Source organism: Drosophila willistoni, unplaced genomic scaffold, assembly GCF_018902025.1.
Source record: "Drosophila willistoni isolate 14030-0811.24 unplaced genomic scaffold, UCI_dwil_1.1 Seg531, whole genome shotgun sequence".
NCBI lineage: Eukaryota > Metazoa > Arthropoda > Insecta > Diptera > Drosophilidae > Drosophila > Drosophila willistoni.
The window spans coordinates 4306006-4327941 of NW_025814459.1; the positions used below are offsets into that span (position 1 = coordinate 4306006).

At 38.3% G+C, this 21936-nt stretch overlaps 1 protein-coding gene across 1 annotated transcript in view; it reads left to right on the forward strand.

The window, feature by feature from the left end:
• Nucleotides 1–21936, forward strand: part of LOC124461534 (probable G-protein coupled receptor Mth-like 11) — a 54722-nt gene that overhangs the window by 26469 nt on the left and 6317 nt on the right. The window contains exon 2 of the mRNA XM_047013040.1: nucleotides 1867–2122. Within this exon, the coding sequence (XP_046868996.1) occupies nucleotides 1867–2122 (256 nt within the window). The remainder of the gene's footprint in view (nucleotides 1–1866; nucleotides 2123–21936) is intronic.

Here is a 21936-nt window from a genome sequence, read left to right on the forward strand (position 1 = left end):
CGACATCAAGACAATCCAAAAATTTGTTGTTGTCGCAAACGAAGATGTGATGTTGTATTCGGTTATGATTTTACGGAAAAGTTCTTCGTTACGTCGTCAGCCCTCCTGTTGGGGATAATCAATTAATTATTTTTAATGTAACAGGGATCGATTCTTATATAGATGTACCCTCAGATTTCGAAAATGATGTGCGAGCAATGATCAACAACTACAATAGTGTTGAATACCCAACTGTTAAAGAGAGAACCCAGATGCAGGGTTAGCAACTGAATCAAATAACTGCATCAGTTAGTCTACAGACTGTCCAGGTGGTAATCACTTGCCGTTTCGCCAAGAACCAATTCATTCAATTTTACCCAGTTAAGTCGTTGTGGTGATAAACAAAAACGGCAGCTATCGGATCTGCGTAGATTTTTGAAAGCCGAATAGTATTGTGTTGAAGGATGGCTTTCCGAATCGGATAATTGACAATGTCATTGAGAAGCATTGCAGGTCGCAAAGTTTTTTACAGTCATGCCCTTAGTGAACAGTTGAAGCCCACTACGCAAAAGACGATGCACGCAATTCAGCAATCTTATTGGATACCGCAATTAGAGTCAAAAGTGGACAGAATTATTAATAACTGCGTTAAATACATAATTTATAATAAAAAGTTTGGCAAAAGATAGACCATTAGAAACGATACATGTGCATCATCTTGGGCCATTGGAATCAACTTCAAAGCAATATATGTATATATTGTCAACGCTATTACGAAGTTTGCTTAGTTATATCCAACATAAACAACAAATTGCAATGAAGTACTACGAAAGTTAAAAGAGTGTTCTGCTATATTTGGTAAAGGCGTTCGAATTATCAGTTAGGGAGGATCTGAGCTTATAGCGAAAGATATCGAGGAATACATAAAAACTAACGGAATCCACCATGTTTGGTCGACAACGGCCGTCTTAAGAGGCAATGGTCACATCGAACATGTAAACAGATCTAGCATTATGATTATTTCTAAGCTGTTAGCGGAAGAACCGGCTAAATGTGCCAAATCTGCAAGGAGCTATTAACTCCCATGTCAATATATAAAAAAGAGATCGCCATTTGAACAAATGCTGGGTGTTCAAATAAACAACAGGCCAGAGAATCTGATTCTTAAGTTGTTAGACAAGAAGCTATGCGATAAATTCGATGAAGGGCAGTTAACTGGAGCTTCTGCCAAACTGGAAATTACTTACGCCGAGGAAGCGTACAATAAACAATATAATTTAAAACGCAAGATTGATAAGGTATATAAAGTTGGAGATTTGGTAGCGCTTCGGCGTACACAGTTCTTTGCAGGTCGTAAGCTTGCGAGGGAAAATCTTGGACCGTACGAGGCAATGGCAGCTAAACGATGCGGAAGAAACAATGTTAAGAAAGCAGCAGATATCGAGAGACCACCGGTCACAGCTCAGACAATATGAAGTATTGGCGGAACAACCAGGACTCGGACGCGTTGTTATCGGGGTCGAATGACTCATATCAGGATGGCCGAATGTAAGATGTGTGCTAGGCTGCTGGTCGTTTTTTGTAGCGCTGGCTTTTGAGAAAGTCGACAGAAAATTGGAGTGAGTCGTGGAAAAGTCGTCTAAAAGTTTTCAACAAAAGAAGTCGTCGGTAAAAAAAGGGTTGAAAGGTCAAGTCTTATTAAGTTGAATATTAAACATTATATTTAATAAATTCTAATTTGTGAACTCACCTTTTTGATAATATTTGTTTTTCTAAACTGATTTATTTTTAAAACGTTTTTTTTTTGTTCATAAACGAAAAAATCCATAACATACATCCATAAAAAAAATTTAAAATTTTTAATGAAGTTGTGTTTTTTTTTTTTAGCTGTATACGTTTGTTTGCTTTGACTCCAAAGTCATTGGAAATGATCGAATACGATTTAAGATGTACCCAGTTGGTCTCCTAATATCATGCTGCTTTTATGCTGTTACATTATTGATTTACATGTCTATTGCCAAGTTGCGTAATCTTCCTGGAAAAATTTTAATATGCTTGGTGAGCAATTTGTTTTTCGCCTATATGGGAATTGCTTTGGGTCAATTGTGGCCCACATCGAATGAAAACGTTTGTTTCATATCAGGTGAGTGTTGTTCATTACACGGGCTATGTGTTCATATCAGAAAAATATTATTATTTCCCGGGTTTGCTCTTAATTTCAAAGAAGTCGTAATATACCCAGAAAAAACCAACAAAATGCACGCAGTATATATAGGGGAGAGTGGGGCTAATCGGGGCATTTTTTTAATCCTTCATATATCCTGATCGGGAGCTCGTATCCTCTCCTATGAGCACTTAAATGAAAGGTTAATTCATTGTCCAACTATTGATCAAAGATACGTTTCGATATAATTTACCGTTACAAAGCAATACCGGTTTTTTCGAACATACCCCAAATTGGCGTTGTCTAAAATAACGGGGCAATGTGGCGCAGCGGCGATTTACAACTTTTTTTTATAAAAAAACGATTTTTCATAAAAAAAACCCCCAATAATATATTTTAATATTAAAAAACATGTTTTATAAAAAAATTATTTTTACCACCAACAATGTTGATTGGTTCAGACTTCCAATTATGATTGTTAATTTCATCGTTTGGATGGCAGCTATATGATATAGTATTCTGATCCGTCTGATTCTGGCACATGTACTGTTTTTATCAATAACTAGTTTATACATCCGACTTATATTCAAATATAGTTATGATTTTAAAACGCCATTTAAATTTCTATTAATGCGCTACTTTGCCCCACCATTAGTGTTAGCATTTTAAACTAAATATTTTAAAACTGTGTGAATTTCAAAAAAAAACGAGGTGCACGCCATAAGTTAATTCATGTCGGGATCTGGCTTAGTTAACATCTAACAAAATAAAAAATTTATTCAATGTTTTAAAAATGTTTTCTCGGCGAAAAAAAATTGACTTTTGAGGTAAAAAATTGGATACTTCTAAGTTTATTATCCAAATATAGCCTACTAAAATGCGATCTTAGGACACTTCGTGCTATTATTTTTCAAGATAATTCGACTGCGCCGGTTTGCCCCATGCGCCGATTAGCCCCACTTTCCCCTATGCTGTATTTGCACCTACTATGTTTTGTTTTTTATACCCTTGCAAAAAGGGTATATTAATTTTGGTCAGAAGTGTGCAACGCGTAGAAGGAAGCATCTCTGACCATGTAAAGTATATGTAGTCATATATCCAAATACCCAAAACCTTATAAATTTTTCGCCCCCTAAAATAAAACTTTAAAGTAAACATCCGTTTATTTTATTAACAATTGGACACTTGCAAAAAAAACTGTCCGCTTAAAAGTCAAAAGCGTGAGAACGCTAATTAAGCATTGAAATTCGGGCCAATCAAATCCGCTTAATTGAACACTTGCAATAATAATTGTCCCCCTAAAAGTCAAAAGCGTGAGAACGCTAATTCAGCATTAAAATTCGGGCCAATCAAATCACACCAATTTCGATCACGTCACTAAAGGGCTCACAAGTTTAGCCTATAAATATTACTCTAACACATCTTTGTACTTTAGTTTTAAGTATTCATTCATTGAATAAAGTCCCGTCTTTTAACTCAACAAAAACAATATTTTTTTTTTTCTTTATATATCTGGACCAGATATATAATTATATATTCTTGATCAGCACGTAGAGACGAGTTCAAATAGCCATTTCCGTCCGTCCGTCAATCAACGCAAACTCCTCCTAGACCGTAAGAGCTCCAGAGCACAATTTCGCATGTAGGCTTGTATATACTGCAGGGGTTGTATATCTCGGATTCAGCCGGATCGGACTACTATATCACATAGCTTCCATACAAACGACAAAATCACGAACAGTGACTTTTCTCAATAACTTTGTTATGTTAGTTTTTTACACCTTTAAAAGACTGTGCCAAATTTGATCAAGATCGGGTGACTTTATTATATAGCTCCTATAGGAACAATCGCTCGAAAACAGTGACTTTCGTCAATACCTTCGTTACTTTTAACGCGATTGCTTTTAAATTAAACATTTGTTAGTTTAATATGTCTGTTAATGATTGTGCCGAATTTGATCAAGATCGGGTAACTTTATTATATAGCTCCCATAGGAACAATCAGTGGAAAACAGTGACTTTGATCAATATCTTCGTTATTTACCATGCTAATATTATGGGCCGTTCTTTCACAAACATTAGCCTTTTTTGATAAAACGATAATGGCAATAGGTAAGAAAAAAGTTACCAAAAAAGTTGCAAGGGTATACAAACTTTGACGCGGTCGAAGTTATCCCCAGCCCTCTGGTTTTTTTTATTTTTTATTATTTAAAAAATTGTTTCTATATGGTATATATAAGTTAATTTTGTTCTCTATATGTGAGATGTCACTAAGTATAAGACAATTATTTTGGATCGACCGAAAACTAAAAGTACAAAATGTTCTTATGCTAAGCTAGCCCTGACCTATAATCGCTGTGTCAGCAATTATGCTGCATGGATCAAGTTCAGAAGTCAAGACGTCCGCGCGTGGAGCGTTGTCAGCGGAGAAGCGATTGCATGGCAAGCAAAAATATAGTTGCAAGTTTGGTGCCCATGCAGAACTTAGGACGATGACTTATGTCAGGCCGAATGTGTTAACTCCTCTCTCGCTGGTTCGACGGCCGTCCCCGGTTTTCCTCAGGGTGTCAATGACAATACGTAGCGATGCTTGCTGTGGCTAGGATGGTGACAAATAAGGTGGTCATTATTATAGGCCATAATTTCATGTTCCTCTCGATTCTGCCAATATGATGAAGGTTTTCAAAGTTCAATCTTTGAAGGTATGGCATGCTCAGAATTTTCTTATGACCAGTAATATTTAGTGTGGTAGACGTTGCTGAGCCTGGGTGTCTTTTGACAATATTTTTAATGTTTCTGTAGAGACCTGAGGTTGTCGAATTTAGTTGCTTGCAGAATGTGGAGGTAAGCGTAGCGGTCCAATTTATGATTGGTATTATTTTTTTACCGCAATCTGCGACGTTATTATTTTCTTCGAAGTGTAATATTGATCCGTTGTGTTGAGCTGAAAACATTATTTTGTTACAAACTAAACTAGGATTGGGGTATTTAATAGTGAAATGTACAAAATTATTATCTAATATTACGTTAACATAAGATATTTCAATTAAATCAGTTATAGTTAGCCCTGCAGAGTGCTCATTTACAATTTTCTTTAAATCCTCTGAATCAAAAATTACGGGTTCACTATTTGTATCTTTGCAAGTGTAATTGACAACATCAGAGTCTCAAGTTCCGAAATCATAATTCTATTTCTATTGAGCAAAGTTCGGTAATGTTCGCCTGGCTCAATCGGTTTCTCTTTTGCAAATTTAATGATGGTATTTACTGACTCTGTTAATTTACTTATTTTCTCCTGGACTTTGGAATTTATTATATTGGAATTAGCTAATTCTTTTTGCTTGAGTTTAAGTTCTTCGAAATCATTAAAGTCTGGTGTTCCTGCTATTATCTTTAGAGTTGTTCCTAGTATTATAATGCACCTAATTTGTCTATGATGAATGTTAACTGTTTCCAATAGATTTCTTATATTATGTACGTCGGACTCAAGAATTAATCTCATATGAGATAAAGGGAAATGAACCATTAATGCCGTTGTCTCATCGGTAATTTCCGAGTACATTGAAAGATTTGTTGAGTGTCTGAGGATTTCATTATCTTTCCAAATAATAGCTTTCCCGTCCAGCATTAGGATGTACTCTGAGTTCGAGTAGTTTGTCATCTTTCCGGTTGTCATTAGTCCTAATAGTAGAAGGTATAGTATCCAAACCCTATTAAGAATAAAGAGAATGAGTACTAGAAGGATGATTTGTATATCTAATGTTATCCTTATGAACCTCCCTCCCCTTGACAAGAACCGTTGTTCCCAAGTCGGCTTCAACCGTGACTTTTCAAACAAGGGTGTCAACTTTTTGCCAATTCTCTTATTTTTATCAATATCTTATCGCCTACCTGAAAGGTCCTATCTCTCCTATCTATGTTTTGTCTCTGAAGGAGTTGCTCTTGTGCTTTAACGATTCAACTTCTTATTTCTGCTTCAAATTCTGGCGGGGATGTATGCATTATTTCTATTGGTTTCTTATTGATGACCGAATGTATTGTCTTATTGTATTCTATAGTTGCTTGGAGAATAAAGTCAACTGTATCGTTCAATTGCTTCTCCAGTTTCAGGCATCTGACAATTTCTGCTTAAGTGCTATGAAATCTTTCTACCTGTCCATTTGAGGTACTGTGCAGTGGGGGAGAATTTACATCTTCTATATTAATATGATTTTTTAGAAGGGACTTTATTGTTCCCGAATTTAGTGAAAATATATCGATATGAAGTATTTCTCCAACGTAGTTGGGAATGGGGGTTTCGCCGATGTATTGTTTTTGTGGCTGTCGGTCATATTTTGCCTTATTACAGTTCGCGACAATTTCAAAAATAATAATCTTGAAGTATCTGCTTTATATTTTCTTGGGCCGCTCTGTGAGCGCTATTGTGTTCTGTAACTATGATTTCTTTCTGTTCGTTTTTATCGTGGACATCAAAAACCAATTTATTGGCATACCAAAATTTGGTGGAAGGGAACGTTTTAACTATTTTGTTTTGGATGAATGCCAAAGTTGGCAAATCGCATTTAATAGCGTTTACTACGTCCTTTTTTACTGCATCACATACTTTCTCTATTAAGGTGTCCTTCTTTGAAAAGTATATGACATTTCTTGTCTTTTTCACGAACATTATAATGATTTTCTGGGAAGCCGTAACGCCTTCTTCGATAACTATTTGGTTTCGAAAGCAATTAATTGGCTTTTCTGTGGATTCGATAGTATAGGTCAAATACTGTTCGCTATGAATAGTGGCTAGATCCGATGAAATGTCCTCCTCTAAAGCATAAATATTTTGTCTTGAAAAAGCATCGGCAACGAAGTTTTCTTTTCCCGGTTTAAAAAAAATTTGGGCATTATGCTCATCAAGGAACGCTTTCCACCTTTTGATTTTCGCGTTTGTGTTCTTGTCGGAAACGGCAAATGTAAGTGGCTGATGTTTTCGAAGGGTTTTCAAAGCCCACACTACCGCGAGTAGCTCACGTTCATTTGTCGCGAAATTCAATTCAATACGTATAGATGCAAAGTCTTTTATAAAACACCTATAGTGGCCTGCTAAGCCGAGGAATGATCTTATTTGGAACAGGTTGGTAGGCTGTTCAAATTTACCAATTGCTTCTACTTTACTGGAATTGGTTGTAATACCGCCCCGGGAAACCACGAATCCAAATACTAGACTTTTTTTTTGGAGAAATGGGACTTTTCTCGTGATACCCTCATGTTAGCGTTATACAGTTTGTCTAATACCCAAGAAATATGTTAGACGTGGTTTTCCATATTCTCAGAGAATATTTTCACGTCATCTACATAAACATAGCACGATTTGCCAATCTGTTCGGGAAACGCGTCATCAATTGCCCGCTGAAAGATTCCAGGAGCGTTTTTCAAACCGAAGGGAAGTCTACAGAATTCGTACTTCCCATTTCCTACAGAAAATGCGGTTTTTTCCCTATTTTTTTCCGCGAGAAGGATTTGATGAAATCCTGACTTCAAATCAAGAGTTGTGAAGTATTTGGCTTGTCCGAGGTTTGAAAGACTTGCAGTGATATTGGGTATAGCGTATTTATCATCGATTGTTTTAGAATTTAATTTCCTGAAGTCGATAACAAGGCGTTTTTTCCTATTTCCTTGTTCGTCTACTCCTTTTTTGTCAACTACCCACAAGGGATTATTATAAGGGGATACTGATGGTCTGCTAATATTATCCCTCAACATGTCACTAGTCTCGCTATTGACAAAGTGTGAAACCCCCAACGGGTATGGATAGTGCCTAGAGTAGATCGGGTTCTCGTCTTCTGTTCGGATTGTGGCTATGATATTTGTGTTGTAAGGTAAAGCTTCGTTTGCGTCAGCAAAAACGCGTATTCTTTCTTCTAACATTTCTGTAAATTTTTGTCTGATTCCTGGGGGTACTTCTATGTCTTCTACCTTTGTTAAATGGACATTTATACATTTTTGGAATTGAATTTATTTAAATCCGGACTGGGTTTTTAACGTGCTGCTTTTAAAGTCTAAAGTGGCACAAACTTCGTGTTGGTCTTTTTGAAATCTGGTTTTGGTATGGATCATTGTTTTGGTTTGGATATTGAGTCGGTTGTTTAAACCGCGAAAAAGTATCAATATCCATAGGCTGTGGTGCCTCTTGATTTATATTTGGGCTATTACCAAATTCAGGTTTCTGTTTGAAAAATGGAGTCTTTATGGGATTGGAAGTGCTCATGGTTTGACTCAACTTCCTGTGCTAGAGCCAGAGCTTTCTTGCCGAAAACAAAATATCGCTAAGGAATTTTTTGTGCCAGAAATAAATACTCTTAAGGCGTCGGCTCGATAGTTTTCATTAAGGGAAGCAGCTATGGTGGAATCATATGTCATGATTGTTTGGTTTATTATAGTATTGAATGGTTGATAAATTTCCATGCCTTAGTGCAGACAACTCTTCTTCTATTATATAAATCGGTCCTTTGTCAGAGTAAGCAAAGTCAAGTCTGTTTATAATAGCTTTAAAATTCAATGGTGTGTCATAGGAAGACAGTACCATATCAGCCGAGCCTTTAATTTTATTTCTCAGAATGCCCAGTGCCTGATAATGTTTTGAACTTCCATCATGACTCTCAAAAATCTTATACGCTGTATTCGCAGCTTTCCGCCACGAGACATATGTTTCAATTTTTCCCTCGGTACCCGATTCACAATATCTAAAGTCTCATTACACTTGATGCCCGGAACTATCTCGGCATCTTTTAAGACTTCTACTTCTGGTACGGACGTTGTTAGGTTCTTGAATTCATTTCTAATATCCTGAATTTGTTTTTCGAATACCTGCGCCTGACCTTGCAGTGCACCGGCAACAGCACTATTGACTGCAAACTCTAATATTATTTTCATATTTTCCTCATTTAAAGGCATTTTGTTTGTTACTTTTGTTGGTACTAATTTTTCTTTTAATTCTTTTATTAAATCTTCTAACTCACTATCGTATTCTTTACTGTCACTTTCGCTCGATATTTTTAATCTTCTTTTTTTTATTTCGTGTTACAAAGATACAAGGTATACTCAAGGATACTCTCAATAATTTTTCCTTCTTTGAATTTGTATTTTTATTTTATTTTTACACAAGCACTTTACATACATGTCTTCTTTTAAATATGTGTAAAAATATTTTATATAGAATAATTCGCTGCTGTGTGTTGTCTTCTCTTCGTCTCGCCCTCTACGTCGGTCTGACGGTTTCGATTTCAAAGAGGGGTACGTCTCTTTGCAATTATTGTTGGTTTCTTCTGCTAGTCCCTTCTAGCTTAGTTGTTCTTTATAACATCTTAATTTTTTTATGATGATTTTTCTGTGTTTTCGTTTCAGTTATTTTTTATAACTCGTTGGTTTTTGATTTTTTTGTGTTTTTGTTTGTTAGTTATTTTTATAACTTGTTGATTTTTTGTTGCTGATTTTTTGGATTAGTTACTTTTTTATAACTTGTTGATTTTTTTGGTTTTTTCCTTGCAAACTCAAATGCCGTAATTACGATGTTGATTTTTTGGGTGTTTGGTGGTGTTTAAGTACTTTTTTTCACAACTAGTTAGGCACCAGTTGGAGCGTTGTCAGCGGAGAAGCGATTGCATGGCAAGCAGAAATATAGTTGCAGGTTTGCTGCCCATGCAGTATTTTGGCCGATGACTTACGTCAGGCCGGATGTGCTAACTTATATATATATCCTATATGTGTGCGAAACAGTATGTTACATGATTAGTTTTCTTATTTTTATACTAGTAATCAAAACTTCAAAGGGTTGTGGCAAAAAGGTAAGCTCTGCAGCTGTAAGCTTTTCCAATACTTTTCCCCTTTTTTTAATTATTATCAGTTGCCTTGTGACTGGTAAAGCGAAAGGACGTGCTCGCGGAAAATATCATCGAGTTTCTTGTGTCGTTTGTCACAGTTACCGCTACTTTTGCAAAGTTTCAGTGCGAAAACAAAAACCAAAACAAACTAAGAAAAATAGCATTTAAGTGCTTGAAATTCGGCTTATCTTTGATAAGCGCCGTTAGTGAGCTCTGATTAGCCACCTAATCACATGTGTTTAAAAACAAAAAAATCGTTGCATACGTTTAGGCATCGATTTTAATTTTTTGTAGCATAGCACTTGGGAGTGCTTTTAGAATGTAACTGTTAAAATAGCAACTTTCAATCGGAAGTCGATAACAAACTACCTGTCGGCCGTAATGTATGCTGATGATAACCTAGTGGCAGTGCTGCCAGCTCTTTATCATGGCAGTACGTGCCCCAAAAAGCTGTCGTAAAAAGGAAGGCTTACTCGTCTCCGAAAGTGGAACAAAAAAAGGACGTAAGGACATATCTACAAGCGGCGTTCGTCGTCCGAGTCCTCGATGTCCACCAAATCCGAATCCGATTCCAATGATAGATTTTTGGAGCTCGGGGAAATTCGACGCAAGTGTGCGGCTGCCACTGCTGTGCCTTCTGCCGAGACTGCTGCTAACAGGTTTACTGTCCTAACACCAGCTGACGACAAAAGCAAAGCGTCTCCAATGCCACCGCTGCTCCATCGTAGACCCCAAAAGTCTCCAATAATACCACCAATCTTAATATCAAACGTGGGCGAAATCCTGGCATGCTCACCTTTATCAAGCAAAAAGAGACAAAAAAGGATCCTTTCCATACATACCATCTAAAACACGAAAGCGCATATAAGGCTGTAATGCATAGTCTTCACCACAGCACTCGACTGGTTTTTATATGTGAAAAACTGGCAAAACTTGGGCACAAAACGCGTCACTTGACGAATGAGATCAATTACACTCAAAATTTTTGAGTAAAACATGACAGATGTGTCAAATGCACCAAGCAACACGAGCCAGGCAAGTACCCCAAGGACAATGCCCAGTCCCCAGTCCCCAGACCCCAACCCAAAACACATTCGCGCCCATAAACACCATGCAGCACACTTTCCCCAGCTATTCTCAACCTGGAATGACTTATGCTGGAGTAACAAAGAATTCTGCCACAGCTAGCATCCCCGCATTGACCATGATCCTGTACTATCTCAATAGTGTGCCCTGAATGTCATTCATATTGAGCAAATTATAAAAGTCCTCCAAGCTCAGATGGAACAGATGTCTTTAATGATGCAAACAATCATGGCATCACTATGCAAGTAGGACTTAAAATAGTCATCTGGAATGCTAACGGCCTTTGTAAAAGCAGGCCAGATGTCCATCTACACCTTAAGAGGAACAATGTCTATATCATGTTAATATCAGAAACCCACCTCACAGATCAGTTATTCTTCCACATCAACGGATATGATCTTTTAGGTGCTAATCACATCAGTGGAAACGCCAGAGGTGGTTCTGGCATCTTAATTAAGTCGTCACCCATGGCTGTAAGCGTCATCCATCAGCAATATCGCTTCCTGTTATGTCCCTCCAAGACATTCAGGAGACACACAGATGTTTCTGCAAAGCCTAAGCAGCTTTGGGTCAAGGTTTCTGGCTGGCGGAGACTTCAATGCCAAGCATACCTGGTGGTGTTCTAGACTAAACAACCCTAAGGGACTTGCGCTCATACCCTGCATCCAGAGTCTCAATTTGACCACCCATTCGTCAGGTCAACCAACATCGCATGTTCTGGACTTCGCCATCACCAGAGGTACAAACCGCAGCAATCATCCACACAGAAGCATAGATTCGACCTACATTCGGACCACAGTGCTGATCTGGGTAGGAATTCCAGTTGAGTCGATGTTTCATCGACCAGCCTACTCAGGAAAAACTCCAGCTTAGTCTCCTTTAAAACTATGCTTTATGAGATTACTGTAGAAGTCATTGATGAGGCTGTGGAGAAGCTTTTGCGACATATCTGCGAGGCCGCCCATGCCTGCACGCCGCCAACAAAACCAGTCAGCTCCATGCACGACAAAGGGACATGTTTGCCCGGTCCGACGAGATCACAAATGCATTGCGGGAAAGAAAACGCCTGCGACGTGTCTGCCACCTTATCTGCAACCCACTGGACAATACAGCTCTCAATCGTGCCACAAAGAACCTGAAAGCGCTGTATTTCGAAATTCACAACGAAGTCACTGCTGAATACTTAAGTAATCTTGAGCCCAATCAGCCAGATCACAATCCCTGGCAAGCCTGCAAGTACCTCAAAGACGCCTTAAGACGACGAAAAGCTAGGTTACATTCGCATCGACTCATTCACCATTAAGTGCTTACCACTGACAGTGATCCAGCTATTTGCCAAATTGTTCAACAGGATCTTTGATCACTGCCACTTTCCAGACAATATAAAAAAAAAGTGCGCAGAGATGATTGCAGCATGTTTAAATATTGAACACTTACTGTATTAAGTTAAATACATAAATAATATTACAAACATATTGTAGAACTTAGTTACAATATTTATATACACATATACAAATTCAAGTACCATGCATTTTTGGTAACAAGACCACCAATGATGGACAGTCCTGAGTCGGCATATTTAACACGCCCGACAGCCTTGTCACCAAGTGAACTTCCATATACATAAATATTTATTCATAAGCAGACTGCTCCTCTGTCGGCGTCTCTGGCAGCGTAACTACACGGTCTTTAGCTCTACAAGACAATTGTTAAAGAATTAAGTATATTGAAAAAAAAAAACAAATTGAAAGAGTAATGACATGCCTTGTTTAATGGACGAAACAACTTTAAATGGAAAATTAAAGAAATGTGAATTCTGAAGCTTAAATAAACTGCGTTGAGTGATTACATGGCGACCAACTTAGTCACACGGGACTGCAAAACTAAAGAAGAAGGATGAAGGAAGAAGAGAAGAAATTTAAACACTGGAAAAGCAATCGAAGACAATGCAAACAGTACAATACACACAGTGAGTAGAGGTGATGAGCAATGCCTAAAGCGAAACGTATCGGAGTTAAAAAACGGGAAAAGAAAAGCCGAATTCCTTAAGCTACGATTTGTAACCAACGTAACAATTAATAGGAAAAATAAAAAACAAAAAAGCTCAACCTCTACAAAAATCGAATATAATATAATTCCAATAATAAACTCGTACGATTTCCATGTACCAGAATCCAAGAAGTTAATCCAGAACAAACTAAAGAAGAAGACGTGCCAGCCGGACTGCCCTGTAACACTTGCGAGTACACATGTATAAAGAGTCGCCAGCAGCCTGTGAAACCAGCAACGGCGCCCCAACAGCTTGTGCTTAAACCAGCACTGGCAACGTCTAGTGGGACAAGCTAGACCACGGAGTCAGCAAGGACCGGTTGCGCTAAAAACGTGCCCAAAGAGTGTCAAAATTCATTCTAAAATACTATTATTTAAAAAAAAAACTTTATGTTTAATTGTTAAACTGAGCGATAATTGCGTTGCTCAGTCTAGAGTATTGCCCGTGAAGCCATAAGCCCATTAAAAAAAAGACTTAAAAATAAAAAAAAAGAAGAAAAAATATACATCCAAAAATAAAAAACAATTACGAAAAATTTAAAAAAAAGCATAAATTGTAAAAGAATTTAGCAAAACGTTCATGTGCGTTTATATCCTGTAAAAAGCGTATCTACTACGCAATAAATGTGTAACAAAAAGGGCCTCATTTCTATATGCATGCTGCGATTGGAACACATAGCGTTGCGTCTGTGTGTGTATGCGTGTGCTCTGATGATTCAAGCAATGACGTACTGGGTAGCAGGACTGCTGTTTAAGCTAAAATTGCTAGATATGGGAAGAAAAGGTGCCAAAAATTGCTGAATTAGAAAAGATGAATTAACCGATGTCAGAATATTTAGGAGATTCGGGTTTTAGTTGCTTTAGATTAATAGTAATTTATTTTATTTCTTAATGTACTTATTATTATTTATTATAAATCGAACTTAGCCGGCTCGAGGTCAATCTTACAAAAGAAGATTATTTCAAAGGCAACACACAAAAAGGTGAGCAGGTTGTCTGTATAGCTATTTCAAGAACTACCAAGTTCTATCATCAGCAGACTTTGCTAAAGAACTCCAGAATTGCAATAGCCATACCATGTCTTCAACGCTAAAACTAGTTGGGAATTACATTGCAACTAAATGAAGCGAAATAAGTTGGCGAAGCCTACAATACCGACGACCGAAGATTATTTATTATAGTTATTATTAACGTTCTCTCTTGATATCTGTCCTACTCTCCTCAACGCTCAGCAACGACTGACTCACACGTCAGACGCGCTAAACTTCCCTATCTCTTAGAGAGACCATTAAAATACTGGTATCAAAGAGTAGCAAGAGAGCACACAAGAGAGACCGGCTCAAATCTTGCTAAAAAATTAAGATATACAAAAATAAAAATCAAAGTTAGAAACTCTTAAATTAATAAGGAACATGATCTTAAACATGATCTTATAAGAATACTTAAAATACATAGGTGTACTTCTCATTGCCACTAATTTGTGTCAAGTACTCATAAGGTAGAAAATAACTATGGCAACATTTTCCGTTCTATACTTTGTAGTCTATACCTGTTAAAATTATTGAAGTTTAATACGTTCAATTTGAATTACTTTTTAAATTTAAAACTCACCTTATATACAAAATCGCATTTAATGTTTTAACTCTTATGGCGTTGCGTAATTTGGTTTTTATTAAGTTAACCCATTTCGGGCCATGCCAAAAAAATTTTTGATCTTAAGGAGCAAGAATTAATTCGACTGCTGCCGTGTGCAGACGTGTTTTTTAATGCACTCCGCAAAAATTGAGTGTAAAAAAAAAAGACCGCGTTTGCAAAAATTTGTGTAGGGCTCTCAGTCGCCTCAGTCTCTGAGATTGCAATCATATTGCTATTAGATTGCTCTAATATCAATAAATACTAAGTTGCAACAACAAAGTGGTAATTTTTTTACAAAAGCCATGTCCACCAATTCGGGCCCAAGCTCTCTCGATCCCCACCAGCAACAGCTACAAGAACTAATTGTACAACAACAACGTGAGCGTCGACTCTCGGTACAACGCAACAACGCGTACTTTTTGGTGGTGTCGCCGATCCCACTGAATGCTAACGTAAGCAATAACACCGAAAGTGCCAGCCACGTGGAGAGAGCAGTGTGCTTCTCCATCAATATCGATAACTGGGTCACCGATTGCACCAACCAGCACCGTCAGCTTGTTGACATCAACCAGCACCGTCAGCTCGTTGACAGCAACTACTGCAACGTCTGCCGAAGTATTGACCTGCCTCAAGCCGTCAACGACAAGTCGCCCAGAGTCAGCCACAATAGTAAACCCAACGACTTCTGTCCAAACTGGAATGGACAGATATATTAAAATAACTAAGCGGAAGCTAAGCCCGCAAAAGAAAAAAAGTGGCAATACGCCGAAAATAACCAAACCAAATGAACGAGTAGCACCCCTTAGCGGGAATCGTTTTAAAATTCTTGCCGATCAGCAAGACGATCAAGCCGGCGCTGTAGATAAAGTTAAATCGGCTAGACCACCCCCTTTATACATCCGTGGAGCCAACTGCAGCGCCCTGATTTCGAAGCTAGTAGAAACAGTAGGGGCAAATAACTTTGTTGTAACCCCACTTAATAGTGGTAACATTAAAGAAATAAAATGGCAAACCCAAACTGAGGAAAATTTCCGCATCATCGAAAAGTACCTCCGTAATGCTAACATCAACTTCTATACCTACCAACTAAAAAGCAGTAAAGGGCTCCAGGTTGTGTTAAAGGGGATTGAGCCATCGGTCCCTACTCAAGAAATAGCAGACGCGTTGGTCGAAAAAGGGTTTGCGGTCAAGTCCATTATCAACAGGAACAAAGTCGCACAGCCGCTCTTTTAAATCGTGCTCCAACCAGATGCAAAGCGGTCAAAGCCAAATGAAGTGCACCCAATCTACAACCTACAGCTTCTATTGCACAGAAGAATCACCGTAGAGTAGCCCCATAAGAGTCGCCAACCACCGCAGTGTAAAAACTGCCAGGAATACAACCACACCTCAAACAACTGTAATCTTAGGTCAGTGTGTGTTGGCTGCGGCGAACATCATGAAGATGGAATTTGCACCAAGGACAGAAACAACGTCGCACTAAGACTATGCAGCAACTGTGGAGGGAACCACACCGCCAACTACAGAGGACGTCCTGTCTTCAAGGATCTTAAATTACACCTAAACGGGCGCAAACCCCCAGCTGGACCAAAAATCATCTTCAACGCCTCCAAAACTACACCGGAGGTATTCTTCGCGAAGGCTGTTAGATCATCCAACATGACTGCTACAACCAGTCCTAGTGTATCTTTCGCTAGTGTGCTCCAAACTGGACAGACGGAGCCCGCGAAAGAGACCCCGTCACTCCACCATCTACCGAGATGCTATAAGCATGATGTCATATTTTGTTGCGGCGTCTGCACCCTTGTAACTTACTCGCATATATGCTTCTGCAGCGTATGCTTTGCTACTAGCGTCGCAAAAAACGTGTAGTTCGACTTTCGTAGCAATAGATAAATGTTGGGAGTAACATCTTGCTATACTAACATCATGTATGTAGTCTCTTCAGATCGTTTAACCACTCTTGCCACTTTTTGACAGGGTCACCTTTAATGACATCATCCCATCCAATGCCAAGTTCCCAAATATAACGCATCAAGATCCGACCTTTTATTGTTACTGGGGTCACCATTCCCAAGGGATCATTTATTGAGTTGACTGCTGCAAGCACCTTTCTTTTTGTAGCCATCCGTGTACCATTCAATATGTCCTCGATTATGCTGTGCATTGTAGTTGTTGAGAATATAAATATATCTCTTTGAGCGTCCCAAATCATGCCGAGAACCTTTTGAGATATGTCTCCTTTTCCGCCCAATCGAATCCGTGTTAACGGATCACGTAGATCTTCGGGTATTTCCTGTAAGACACCATGATTATAAAAAATAAAATTTCGAATTTGAAAATTTGCCACTGCGTGTATTTGAATTACTGCATGAATTATCTCAACAACTTCACGAACTGTTGCTTTTAAATCCAGATAGTCGTCGACGTAATGGTTCACTTCTGTATATCACTTTTGTATATCGCCGCATTGTGGTTTTTTACAAATTGTGCTATTAATGGTGAGGACGTTGCCCCAAATATTATTGACGTCATCTGGTAGACTGTTGGTGGTATTTGGGTCTTCATATTTCTCCATAGGAAGCATTGTGAGACTGCATCTTCTTTGGCAATTTTTACTTGGTTGAACATCTCTTTAATATCTGCAGCAAAGGCTATTGTGTTTAATCTAAATCTTATAAGCACGCCTACGATTGATGAGTGCCAATCCGGCCCAGTTAGTAGATTTTTGTTCAAGGAAGTGCCAATACAAATGGCTGCTGCGTCGAACACTAGTCGAACTTTTCCACGTTTCTTGGGACTCTGTTTTGGAGATTTAACCAAGTTCACATTAGTGACTATTTTGGCACAACCATTCTTCAGTAGTTTCTCCACTTTCTTTTGGTATGCTCATGCTAGTTCACAGTTTTTGTTCAGCTTTCCAAACATTTTAGTCTTTGTTCTGCCATTTGGCGCCTAACGGGGGTTTCACCATGTCGCTTTTCCAGGGTAAGTTTACCTGATATTGTCCACTTACTCTTATTATAGATGAGTATATCTTGTGGTTGCTGCCATCGTCGAGAAAAGCTAGAATTTCTTTTTCACCAGTTGGACCACGTAATATAACTGGTAACATTTTGAGAATTGCTGCTTCTTGGACTTCTTGCATGCATCCGCTAATAGCTTGCGGCTCACGATTATTGCTTGTGCTTGCGTAATCCCATCGTTTCTTCACCTCTGCCTTTCTAAATTTACTACATTTATCTAGAGAATGTTTGTCTTCATCACAAATAAAACACTTAGTGGTTGAGCGAGTTTGTGTCACCTTTTGTGATTGAATTTGTAATCCTAATTTCTTTTGTGCTTCATTATCTACGTTATTAATTGTAATCATCTTCTTGTAGAAACATATATCATGATAAAATCTCGACTGCTCCTGCGTCCATTCAGCAAATATTTAAAAATTACATTCTGCAGCTCTTAATTTTCGAGCGGTTAAATATGATCCCAAGTCTCGGAGAAAACTTTCATCTAGCCGCTCAATTAGGGTTGCAAGCAACTTTTGTGTATCGATGAACTTGCATCGTACAAACTCCAGCGCTGAATTGATATTTTGAACAGAACAGCTGAACTCATGAAAATCACCAATTTCCTTTACATATTTTATTTCCTGTGCTTTTGCCGTCAGTTCGAACGCCACATTTTCTGGAGTTCCGTATATGTTGTCCAAAATGGCTAGAATTTTCGATGGCTCCTTGGCCGACATCAACAAAATGTCAACCTTCTTACGCGCTGCCCCTTTCAGTGACTTGTCCAGACGATATACATCCTCTTCTCCAGAAAACTGACACTCGCTTTCTGATTTTAACTGCGTCTTAAAATGTCACCAAGCCAAATGAGAGGAACCGTCAAATTCCAGATGTTTATACTTTTTGCTCACCAAAGCTTCTGCACGTGCATTCAGAACTTTCACCTCCAATGACAGCTGTTGTATTTCATATTCATGCTCTTCGATGACGTCAGCAGAAGCGCCCCTAGTTTGGGCTTTGCTTTGCTGTCTTTTTACACCAAGCATCAATATTTCCTTTTTTGAGATTTCGTCTTGAAGTTCCACGTTTTCTACATCGATGGCTTCTACACCCCTTAGTATTTCCAACTGGTTCATGTTTTCGAACTGGTTCTCGGACTGGTTCGCGATTGATGGTTGTATGGCGTTCCCGCTTGATTCGCCAGACGTTTTGTACGAAGTGACGTCATAAATTATTTTATTTATTTATTTATTTATTTATTTATTTATTTATTTACGTCAACTAACACAGCAGTCGACGAAAAAGCTTAAGCTAAAGACAGATAGTAATTAAATAAAGAAGGTAGCTTAGCTTTATACACAACTAAACATCCCCGGCCCGGTGGAGGTGTTTTATTTGCACAAGGTGCCAGCTATGCCCCGATTCACAGCCAATGTGGCCAGGGATGAGTTGCAGCCAATCCAAGTCCAGAATATTTTCATTGGTTTCGCTGTAGATGATTAAAAAGTATAGCGCGAAGAGAAGTGACAGAAAGATGAGGAGAGATAAGGTGAGAAAGGTTGTTAAAAGATTGGCAAAGAACACGAAGAGGTTCGTGAAGAGAGTAGTTAGTCAGACATCTACTAAGGTGAATAGGAAAAAAGTTTCTGGTCCGACGTGAGGGAACACAAAAATACAGCGTATCTAGTAAATTGGTAGAAATGACTTCGCCGTTGACTAGTTTATGGAGAAAGAGAATGCCAAAAACAAGCCTACGGTTATAAAGTGAAGGAAGATTAATAAGAAGAAGTCTATCAGAATAAGAAGGTAGGCGAAGACCCGGGTCCCAATTTAGACCACGTAGCGCAAACTTTAGGAATTGCTTCTGTACCGATTCAATACTACGCTGGTGAACATCATATTGCGGGTTCCACACTGGCGAGCAATATTCTAGAGTAGGGCGAACTAACGAAGTGTATAAAACCTTTGTTACATAGGGATCATCAAATTCTTTGGCCCAACGTTTAATGAAGCCGAGAAGGCAGCTTGCTCTGTTGACAATTGAAGAAATATGAACATTAAATGAAAGTTTAGGGTCAAACATAACGCCTAAGTCTTTGAATGATGGAACACAATCTAACAGAACAGACTTAATAGAGTAATGAGCTAGGAGCGGAGACAAACGACTGAAAGTCATAAAAGAACACTTAGAGGCATTAAGGTGTAATTTATTAACGTGGCACCAATCACAGAACGCATCGAGATCTGATTGCAAGTACTGTTGGAAAGAAGGATCATTATAGGAATAACAAATCTTGACGTCATCCGCAAACATGAGCACGCGTGAATGCGCCAAGGCCAAAGGCAAATCATTTATAAACAATGTAAATAATAGTGGGCCCAGATGACTGCCTTGGGGTACACCTGACGTAACTCGAACAGTTTTAGATATCGAGGAACGAAAAGACACCTTTTGGGTTCTGCCAATAAGATACGACTTTAACCAACCCAATAATTTTGGTGAAAAACCCATGATGTTAAGTTTCGCGAGAAGCAAAGAATGATCAACCGTATCAAAAGCCTTACTGAAGTCAGTATAAATAACATCAGTTTGACACTTTTTACGGAAGCCATGGTGTACAAGGGTAGTCAATTCTAAAAGGTTGGTAAGCGACGAACGACCTTTCATGAAACCATGCTGACAAGGAGAAATAGTGGATCTGGATAGATGTTGAAGAGAAGACGTAATAATTTTCTCAAACAGTTTAGGTATTGCCGAAAGTTTGGCAATGCCACGGTAGTTGGAAACATCCGATTTGCTACCCTTTTTAAAAAGCGGAATAATAAATGACTCCTTCCAAATATCAGGAAATCTACAAGTCTCACTCGATATAAAGAATAACCGAGCTAAAGGCTTAGATAGGGAAATAGAACACATTTTAAGGATGCAACTAGGTATATCATCAGGCCCGGGAACGAAGGAAGACTTCATAGATGACAAGCTAGAGAGAATACAGTCTTCAGTAATACTGGGAAAAAACATACAATTTAAATGTGGGATTGAAAAGGGATAGGGTGTGGGATCCGAAACAGTAGTAGAATATGTCGACTGAAAAAATTTAGCAAACAGATCTGCAATATCTAAATCATTATTAGCAGACTGGTCGTTAAGTCTGAAGGTGGAAGGTAGGACATTAGAGCGTCTTTTGGAATTGACAAAGTTGTAAAATCTTTTGGGGTTATTATAAAATTCAGCCTTACAGCGAACGAGATAATTGTTGTAGCATTGAGTATTTAAGAGACAAAATTGAGATTTGGCTATACAATAATTTGCATAGTCAAGTCGCGAACCAGTTTTTTTAAATCTTTTAAAATATCTCGATTTAATGTTACGAAGATTAGAGTGCCTACGTGTGAACCAGACTGGCGAGCTGGAGACGGTAGAGACATTCACATAAGGAACGCATTTATCAATTAGAGAATTAAGAGCAGAATAGAAAAACTTCACTGCACAATCTATATCGCAGCACTCAAATAGAAACGACCAATCAAAAGAGAAAATAAGGCTGTTAAGAAGATTGAAATTTGTTTTACGAAAACATCTACGACGAGAATTTGAGATGTTTTTAAATAAATTAGTAACGGAATTGTAAGAAATAGTAACTTCAATGGTAGGATGATAAGGATCTTCAGGTTTCACTAGTGGCTGTGTTTGCGATACAGCACTAACAGTGGGATCAGAGACAAAAACAAGATCAAGGATTCTTTTAGAACAGTTAAGGAAAGAATTCAACTGATATAGTGGACATTCAAGTAGGCTATCAAGAAAAACATGTTGAGATGAAGGAATTAAGAAAGATAGATTATCATCAACAAGCCAAGAAATATTAGGCAAGTTAAAATCACCTAAAACTATAAGAACATCCCGATCTTTAAGACGACCAAAAATAGTTCGTAAAGCATCAGCATGGTGCACGTAGATCATGGTATCAGAAGCTGGAGGAATATAAGAACAAGAGATATATAGGCTAAAGTTAGAACATGTAACTTCGACGCAAATAAACTCAACACCTAAGGGGAGATCAATCGGCACCACACTTGAAGACAGATTCGAGCTTACAGCAATGAGTACTCCACCGCCACGACGACCAACACGATCAAGCCTATAAGA